The 10747-nt window shown below is 34.4% G+C and overlaps 1 protein-coding gene across 1 annotated transcript in view; it reads right to left on the bottom strand.

The window, feature by feature from the left end:
• Positions 1-1486: 1486 nt before the first annotated feature.
• Positions 1487-10747, bottom strand: part of slc20a2 (solute carrier family 20 member 2) — a 66988-nt gene continuing 57727 nt past the window's right edge. Inside the window, exon 11 of the mRNA XM_073818578.1 lies at positions 1487-6980. Coding sequence (XP_073674679.1) covers positions 6816-6980 — 165 coding nt within the window. The 3' untranslated portion in view covers positions 1487-6815. The remainder of the gene's footprint in view (positions 6981-10747) is intronic.

The following is a 10747-nucleotide window of genomic DNA, read 5'->3' as shown; positions in this document are numbered from 1 at the left end:
ATTTCGACGAAACAATACAACTTTTTTTTTATTCTCGAAACATTTCAACTTTTATTCTCAAAACATTATTTTTTTTATTGCCGAAACATTTCGACTTTTTTTTTATTCTCGAAACATTTCAACCTTTTTTTTTGTTCTCGAAACATTGACCTTTTTTTTTATTCTCGAAACATTTCAACCTTTTTTTTTGTTCTCGAAACATTTCGACCTTTTTTTTTATTCTCGAAACATTTCAACCTTTTTTTTTGTTCTCGAAACATTTCGACCTTTTTTTTATTCTCGAAACATTTCAACCTTTTTTTTTGTTCTCGAAACATTGACCTTTTTTTTTATTCTCGAAACATTTCAACCTTTTTTTTTGTTCTCGAAACATTTCGACCTTTTTTTTTATTCTCGAAACATTTCAACCTTTTTTTTTGTTCTCGAAACATTTCGACCTTTTTTTTATTCTCGAAACATTTCAACCTTTTTTTTTGTTCTCGAAACATTGACCTTTTTTTTTATTCTCGAAACATTTCAACCTTTTTTTTTGTTCTCGAAACATTGACCTTTTTTTTTATTCTCGAAACATTTCAACCTTTTTTTTTGTTCTCGAAACATTTCGACCTTTTTTTTTTGTTCTCAAAACATTTCAACCTTTTTTTTTTGTTCTCGAAACATTTCAACCTTTTTTTTTTGTTCTCGAAACATTTCGACCTTTTTTTTTATTCTCGAAACATTTTGACCTTTTTTTTTTATTCTCGAAACATTTTGACCTTTTTTTTTATTCTCGAAACATTTACTTTTTTAAAAATTCCTTAAACATTTTGACTTTTTTTATTTCCCGAAACATTTCGAAAAAACATTTCAACAAAACATTTCAACTTTTTTTTATTCTCAAAACATTTTGACCTTTTTTTTTATTCTCGAAACATTGACCTTTTTTTGTTCTCGAAACATTTCGACTTTTTTTTTGTTCTTGAAACATTTCGACCTTTTTTTTTGTTCTCGAAACATTGACCTTTTTTTATTCTCAAAACATTGACCTTTTTTTTTTATTCTCGAAACATTGACCTTTTTTTGTTCTCGAAACATTTCGACTTTTTTTTTGTTCTCGAAACATTGACCTTTTTTTTTTTTATTCTCGAAACATTTCGACTTTTTTTATTCCAGAAATATTTCGACTTTTTATTCACGAAACATTTACTTTATAAAATTCCTTAAACATTTCGAAAAAACATTAACTTTTTTTTTATTCTCGAAACATTACAACTTTAATCTCGTAAATGTAGATTTTTTTTTTGTTAAACGCCGCCATAAATCCCTGTCATTGTATACATTTGGCTGAAAAAAAATCATTAGACTGTCTTATCTCTATGGTAAGGGTATTTCCACAGATTTTGTTCAAATAGGTTGGCCAAACAGATCAAACACTCTTTCAACATCCAAAAAAAAACACATTTCAACTTTAAAACATCCATCAACAAATCAAAACAGGAGATCGGCAGATTGTTATTCTTTGTAATTTTAATTCCCATAATTTAATTAGTTAAAATGCAGACAACTTTCACAAAAAAGTTCCAAAAAGAAAGAAACAGCAATACAGTACATATGCAGATAAGGGGTTTTTGTTAAAACTAAAGCCCTGTCTTAAGATGGTTCCAGACAGTTACAGCATAGCATTCACATCATGGCAATAGAGACGACACACAGCAGGCAATCAGCAGGCCAGCAGAGGATTGGGCTACATTCTATTTTCAAGTGCAGATAAGAACATGGAAACCTAATAAATGATATTAGTACACTACGGGAGAATGTCACTACTAGGCTGCCAAGAACAGTTATGAAACCTTTTATCAACACACTGGTTGTGGATATGGATGATTTTGTTTCTGGAAATCTTACACAGTGATCTCTTTGGATTTATCCAATCATAACATGTCCATCTAAAAACACAGAATGGCTCTGAAGTCGATTTGGCATAGTGGCTAACATGCCATTCCTTGAATATGTAACTCAAAACTAACTCTGTGGCCAAACTACTGCAGCCATTGGGTTACGCAAATACCTGAACACAGACGCAATTCCGAAACTGAACGCAACTCTCGCCGTTCATTTAGAGTCACAACACAATCAATCGTCTATATTGGCAGCACTGAATGCAAACAATGCCACTGAACTGAACAAAACTTGCATATTTAGCTGATAATTGCTGCTGAAAATGTTATTGTCTAATCGGTCGGACCGACAAAAAACATTTGGAGTACTATAGTCTACGAAGAGTTTTATAACAAATCAAGAAGGCGCCGTTTGTGGTTGGCCAAACTGAACCAGGATTTCCAGAGCAAGATTCTTCTGAGTGTGTATCGCAAATCATTAAATTTAATTTAAAATGGGTTCAAATTGAACAATTAAATTGAAATGATTCGTGATTTGCGATTTGAAGTCCCGATCCAAATCAAATTCAGATCGGGACTTCAAATCGCAAATCACGAATCAACACATTTGAATTGTTCAATTCGCTAAATGATTCATGAACCCATTCCAATCTAAATCAAATTATTTGCGATACACACTCAGAAGTCCCGACCTGAATCAAATGGTTCGCGACACACAAAGTTCCAATCTAAATCAAATGATTCACGATACACAATCCGATTCGAGCGATTCGAAATAGTGAATCATTTGCGATGGACACTCTGAACTCCAGATCTGAATCTGATTTAGCTCAGGACTTCAAATCGCATATCGCGAATCATTTGATTTGAATTGTTCCAATTCGCTAAATGATTTCCGAACCCGTTCCAATCTAAATCAAATGATTTGCGATACAAACTCAGAAGTCCCGACCTGAATCAAATGGTTCGCGACACAAAGTTCCAATTTAAATCAAATGATTTGCGATACACGATCCGATTGGAGCGCTTTGAAATAGTGAATCATTCATGATCCACATTCTGAACTCCGGATCTGAATATGATTTAGATCAGGACTTCAAATCGCATATCAAATCATTTGATTTGAATTGTTCAATTCGCTAAATGATTCAGGAACCAGTTCCAATCCAGAAGTCCCAATCTGAATCAAATGACTTGTGACACGCAAAGTTCCAATCTAAATCAAATGATTCGCGATCCGATTAGAGCAAATCGAAATAGCGACTCATTTTGTGACAATAGTTTAACTGATTCAGAGTTTCAAAAAGCTCCATTTCACCCATCACTACATGCTTTTAAAAATGATTACAAGAAAATGAATGGCTCTTTTAATGTGATCTGGTTTTTGCTAGTGAATCACTTGACATTTACGAGTTTGAATCAATCTGAGCGGTTCCAACGTAAATGACTCAATTAATTTGGTTCATCTGTTCCTCTTTTCGCATCTTCAGCCATGTTTACACGACACTGTCAGTACTACTACTGGCTTAGCTCTGTTGTTTTGACCAAATTAAATACTCCTTTCAAAGATCTTTCAGTAATTCAAGCACTTTTCCTCTTCAGGAATATTGCTATTTTTGAGGGTTTTCAAAATTTTAAATTTCAAAAAGTCAAATTCAAGTACTTTCAAGCCGCTTGTACGAACCCTATCTATACGATTTAGCAGCTTCCACACGTTCTTTCCGTGGTTTAGACAGCATAAATTAGCAGAACAACGTATTCAGTAGTGCATTATCCATGCAATCCATGCTGTTGTTTACATCTGAGTATCGCTAGTATTTCCAGGCAACTGACCAAATCGTGACATAGCAACAATTTGAAGAGAATCTCAATCTAACGTTAATAACGTAAACACATAAATGTTGGATACATTTAAAAAGCCAATTCAATCGCTTTCTTGAGTACCAAAGCGTCAGACCAACACAGAGGTAGAGCGCCAAGCATCTGTGTTCGTGTACTTGCGTAAACCATGGCGTTTACTGCGCTGGCGTGCCGTTGTAAAACAAACCAAGTCATAGCAGAAAGGCAGAGTATATCGCCAGGTTGATGCAAAATATCGGATGCAGGTTAGTAAAAAGTTTAACTGGATCTAGCTGTGCCCCTGTCTGACGCTAAACGGTGTTATCGCCACTGCTGGTGGAGGTCCGGTTGACCACATTCTGCCAGCTCAATATTGCATTTCAGGGAAACAAAATTACAAAGTTAGCCATACTTTTCAAAAAAAATAATCATGAAAAACTGTTGAAATTTGAACAACTCACAACCACTCACTCTCACACGAGAGACGTCCCTGGGCAAGAAAAAAAAAAAAAAAACACGATGGATTTATGGAACCAATCCACACTGTATAAACCCCTGCCTGAACTTTTTTGGAACTTTTTCATAAGCATCTTTAAGAAATCGTTCAGTGGTATTCAGCACTGAATTGTCTTCTTATAGTTACTGTACTTTAACATAATCGCTTGCTCAGGAGCCCAGTTTACTCTCCATGTGAGAAAAGTCACCACCCAGGTAGAACTTATATATGTAGAAAAATATAGTTTAATGAAATTTATATCTATTAATTTCTTTTATTATTATTCTTTTATTTATTTTTTTTTTAATCATATCCACCATGTAAAGTTGTGTACTACATATAGCAGTGTGACATAACACAGGATCATCATGGCTCACACTGCTAGAACACAAAATGACATGAAACACCTTTGCACTACGCCTGGTTATTTCATATTTAATTTGTGATTAATAGTTAGTTGATTGGCATTTTTAGGCAACTGCAATGAAATTCTACAACATGATTACAATGTAAACACCACAGTACTGAGTTACTGTATCCAACAAACAGTAAAGCACAACATTACAAGGCAAATGGCCATATAAGCATAGATTTGTTCTTGATGAAAAATAAAAACAAAACAAGAGAGAAAGAAAGAAACAGCAACACTTTGCATTGGTTCAAAGCCACACGTTTGTACAGTTTCAAATCTGGTGACTATCCCGAGGCAGATTACAACAATTCACCTGATATCACATGGTCACTTGATGTTTGACGTAAGCCTGGCCATTTTTGGACTGAAATCATGAGATTTTTTGGTTTCTTATGGTGTCAGAGCATCGTCATATGACACACTTATGCCACTGAATTGATGTTAAACAAACTCCTGACTGAATCAAATATCTGGATGCTGATATGAAAGCAATAACCAGGCCTAGTCTAACACTGCCTTTCGAAACATCATATGTGATGTGGGTAAATCTGTTTGCGTGTTTGTGCTGGTTTTATGGTTGATTTTGGCTGTCGTGGCACATACAGGTATGTATATTGGCATCATCCGTTTGGGCTCCGAGAACATTACTATTGCTAGCATCTTTTATACAGTGTTTGGATATTGTTCTGAAATTACAAACACTGTCAAAGAGTATGGCAATTAAACAAGATCATCATTTTATCAATCTTTGGCTATTGATTTGCCAAATGGGTGAAAATCACCTACTGATATGTATAAAACGTTTAATGTAATACTGCCTTCCAAAGGCAAAGTGCAGTAACTACGTCAACACTGAAACTGAGAAAAATGCCTTTAAAGTTTTTACGCCAGCTAGTCAAACATGTTGACACTCTTGTTTCTCTGAAACACTCTCGTTTCTCTGGGACAAAATTGAACCAGGAGACTTTGCCACAAGACAAAACAGTTGTCACAAAGTCCATTTTAAGCCTAAACTCAATTTTGACCAAATGTGTAGTTACTGCGCTTTGCCTTTGGAGGGCAGAATACCTCAGATGGTGAATTTTTATTTTATGTTTCACTGATATCCTTCAGGGTAGGCAATGGGAGAAAAAGTTTATTTGGTTAAGTTTTATTCTTTGTGATTATTCTTAAATCTCTGACAGGATTATGAATGTAGTGTCTTGTCTTAGTAAAATATTTTGCTCGTTTTCATATGCTTGGGAAAGCATACGTTTCATGCAGCTACCGAACCTGGTTTAAATTCTTCTTAAATGTAACAATATAAGATCTCGAATTAAGACGTAACTAAAAACCTAAACTCCATAGCTGAATATATACACAGTAGAAATTATAGTAGCATACGTAGTTCAAAACATGATTTTGTCTTCACACCTTGTTTTTTAGAAAAAGGTATGAATGGTAACATAATCTAAAAATAAATACAACAATAAAAGAACAGGGAACACATTACCCACTACAAAAAGATTCATTAATATATTTCATGTAATGAGATAGCACAGTTTTGTCACTTGTCTTTTATGTGGCATAGAGGGTTGGCTGAGGTATGATTTTAGCAATGCAGCTAAGAACAGCAGGATGCTTCTCAGTGTCATTTACTGTATGTAGATGTTTCAGCAAATGGGAATAAAGGTGCGATTACAACACACCACACGTGATAAAACACTACATTTAGAGGCCCAAGAGTAGTTAATACCTATATTTTGTGCCAATTTATTGTGAATTGTGTCATAAAACCAATTCTCTAGTCCCATTCTTAATGTACTGTTTTTTCCGCAATATTGGCAACCTACTGTATGTGCACATGTGTCCAGTTCTCCATCTGTTTACTCCCTTGAACATGTAGGACCACAAATGTACGAGAGCTATTTTTTGGAATTTGAAAATGTACCATTTTAAATCACAAGTCGCTTTCTGGTAACGTTTTAACAAACAATTAAAAAAATGAAACAGAAATAAATACTCTTGACAAGATTTAAGGATATTTAAGTCGATGGATTCTGGATGCTTTTTCCAGGCAGCATTTGAAGACTCTCTCCCCCACCCCTCAGGCTGTCCCCTTATATCTTGCTATTTTTTTAATCTGTCTGTCTCGGTTTTCATTTTTTTGTCATTACCTTCCTATACCTCCCTCTCTTTCTCATTATCCATCTCAAACGAAAGGCAGTATGCCGTAGACGAACAGGGCCATGACAGCAGCGCTGAAGAGGCCTGCTACAGGGACGGTCACAAACCAGGCCAGGAAGATGTTCCGGAAGAGACGCCAGTCCACTGCCTTCTTGGAGCGGATCCAGCCCACTGCCACCACTGAGCCCACCTGCAGCCACAAAAAAGGCTAAATCAGCAGTAGCACGATACACAAATATGAAAACAATAAAAGGTGGATTTCATTTTTTCAAAGTGGAACTAGGAATCCAATATTTATGGAATGCATTTTGTTATTTCTATAAAGGCTTTTTAAAGACCCCATGAAATCACAAGCAAAGTTGTTTTTATCTTTCAATCTTCTTTTGAAATATAAAGTTACACTGGCATATACTGAAAGGCTCATCAAATTATTATTATTTTTTTTTAAATAAGGTTAATAATCTTTAGTTTAGATGATATAGATTAAATATTGAATGTTGTCAACAGATTGAAATATACCTAAATTACTTTTTTTTTTTTACTATATTATGACATACAACAACATATCTTTTACTGAAATATTTTTTTTTCTTATTTAAAAAAAATCCACAATTTTATACATATTTTGGACTATACTGCCCTCCAAAGGCAAAGTACAGTATCTACGCCAACACTGAAACTGAGAAAAATGCCTTTAAAGTTTTTACACCAGCAAGTCAAACATGTTGAAACTCTCATCTCTGAAACGGGACACAATTTAACTAGGAGACTTTGCCACAAGACAAAAAAGTCCATTTTAAGCCTTAACTCAATTTTGACCAAATGTGTAGTTACTGCGCTTTGCTTTTGGAGGGCAGTATAGGGGGCGCCATTATTTTGATGACGTGAAATGGTTGGACTCTGTGAGTTACTGATGCTACCTGTTGCTATTTTTACCGCAACACAACTTGAAAAATAATATACTGATACGATGACCACAGCTACTGAAAGAGGTTATAAGTGGCAGAGACAAGTAACGCTAGATGCCATCCTGGCAGGATATATTCATGAAGACGCAGCCACTGAAAAAGTTTATTTGAGGTTTATTTAAGATATTTGAGGGCATCTAGACTCCTTGTGGGGAAAAAAAATATATGGTATGGCATCTGGTTTAAGCCTAAGCTTATATCCATCGCAACATGTAAGCTCTTTCAGTAGCTGTGCTCATTGTGTGGTTGAGCTGTGTATTCAGAGTTGTACTGTGGTAAAAATAGCAAGAAGTACTGCCAAAATATGTATAAAACCATGTGGATTTTTTTAAATATCAATCTTTTATGGGTTTTCTACTACATATTTCAGTACGAGACAGCATGTATGTTACATTAAGGCATATAAGCCTTAACACCCAGGGTTCTCTTTAAAGAGTTCACATAAAAATGAAAATTTGTCATCATTCATTAAACCCTCAAGTTGTACCATAAGTATATGATTTTTGTTCATCTTCAAAACAAAAATTTATATATTTTTAATATCCCCTCATAACTTTGGTCCTTTGAACCAAAACTCACACATATCAAAAAGCAGTGTTTTAGAAAGTTACTTTAAAAAGTAATCCATTACAATAAAAACTCCATAATTGCGTTACTTAGTTACAATTTTAATGGAAATTAATGCAAAAGTTATATTTTTGAAAACTGTAAGGGCCTTTTCATGGCTAAAGGAAGTGCCTCTGCATCTTACTCCCAATTTCTCTCAACATGGGGACAGGAGAGTTGTCACTGAATAAATGGAAGAACAAAGTAACATGTTATTTATTTGAAAAAATTAAGTCAAGACATTTCATTGTAAATTTAAAAGTAATGCTTTCTTTACTAGTTACTTGGAAAAAAGTAATCTGATTACATAACTCACGGTAAATGTAATGCATTATCCCCAACACTTTCTTTACAAAGACATTGTAAAATTGATCCAGATGAATCAAGTAGTTTACACCAAGTATTCTGAAAAGGGATGCATTGTATGATTTTCTTTAGGATTTCATTCCTTAATAAACTGGCTTGTTCATTCATATATAATTTGAGGTTTTATCTTGCACGCAAGCAAGCACCGTTGAGCTTTTATATGAATAAAAAGCTAATAATAAATCTGATGATGACAGAACTTTCATGTTTGGGCGAACCATTGCTTTAATGATCTCATCCTCGCAAATTGCCAGGGAAAAAAAGGATCACAAAACCTCATTTAATCATAGCAATAATAACCATACTGCTTAATTTTATAAATCAACACCACAACAATGTGATACATTACCCAATTTTGCACTACCAGTCAAGGTTTTTTGAACAGTAAGATTTTTAAAACTTCTGCTCACCAAGCCTGCAATTATTTAATCCAAAATACAGTAATATTGTGAAATATTTTTACTATTTAAAAGAACTGCTTTCTATTTGAATATATTTTAAAACGTAATTTATTCCTGTAATCAAAGCTAAATTTTCAGTTTCACATGACCCTTCAAAAATCATTCTAATATGCGGATTTGGGGGTAGAAATGATAGAAATTAATACTTTTATTTAGCAAGGATGCTTTAAATTGATCAAAAGTGATGATAAAGACATTCATAATATTACAAAAGACTTCCATTTCAGATAAATGCTCTTCTTCTGAACTTTCTATTCATCAAAGAAACTTTGCTCTAAATTCTACTCTGCTGTTTTCAACATAATAATAATAAATGTTTATTGAACAGCAAATCAGAATATTAGATTCTGAAGAATCATGAGACTGGAGTAATGATGCTAAAACTTCAGCTTTGAAATCACAAAAATAAATTACATTTTAAAATATATTCAAATAGTAAGCAGTTATATTAAATAGTAAAAATATTTAAAAAATTTGACTGTTTTTGCTGTACTTTGAAACAAATAACTGCAGGCTTGGTGAGCAGAAGAAACTTCTGTAAAAGACATTTTATCTTCCGATTCAACTTTTGACTGGTAGTGGTACATTATAGATAGCATTTTACTAAATGAAAATGTGGCTAAATTGACTAAACTCTATGGGTTCAAAACTAACAGACATTGTCCGATCCAAATTTTGATTTCATAGGGTCATGTGAATCTATCAGATCTCTTCTGAAATAACAAAATACATGGATTTGATTAATTGTTCAAACTCCTGGGAAGGGGTTAGTTAGAGAACACAAAGTAGCGCAAGGTTTGAAATGAAGCGTTCTTTCCTTATAAAATCTGGGTCATCTGTGCTGTCTGCACACTGAAGTGGGATTTATAATTAAGACAGAGTGTCCAGTGCTTTTAACAAAGCCATTATCCTGCGCTGCTTTAGTCATGTTCTCCTTTTGCTTGAAAGGCAAAGTCATGTCATGTCCTGCCCTGCCTAACACAGTGCAGCAAGAGGAGTAACATTTCCATACATGCTGTGTGACTCAGGGGTTCTGGTGACAGGTGTTGCGCTAGATACAAGAGCGATCTGGCTCTTCTTATACGGTCAGTGTAACCGAAGCCTCCGTCACAGGGGGGCTAAATCTGGAGCAAAAGTCAGCCCAAAGTCAACAACAGAGAATAAAAGACCTCAGGCCTTTAATTCTCCCATGATTTAAACCCCTTGATCTACGCAAACATCATGTAAGATGCTTGACCTGCGAGCCATGTGACTAAATCCATGAAATCAAAGCAAGCATCGTGACCTTTCTGTGAATTTGTTTAGCAAACAAAATCTGTTTTTTGAGCCTCTAATCAATATAAACCTGATGAAGATGCAACTTCCTCCATTGCTGCAATGTCTTTGTTCCCATTTCATAATTATGCAATATAACTGGACAAAGCTCATCTGAATGTTAACGGTCTGCCAATTCATATTTTGGATGCTGTGACAGAAAGACATGACATGCTCGCAGTAGTAATGCTGTTAACTCTAATACCCAAACTAGGACTGTCAATCAATTAAAAATTATGAAT

This window comes from Garra rufa, chromosome 15, assembly GCF_049309525.1.
Source record: "Garra rufa chromosome 15, GarRuf1.0, whole genome shotgun sequence".
Lineage (NCBI taxonomy): Eukaryota > Metazoa > Chordata > Actinopteri > Cypriniformes > Cyprinidae > Garra > Garra rufa.
The sequence above is the reverse complement of the archived record's forward strand: the minus strand, read 5'-3'. Positions and strand labels throughout refer to the sequence as shown.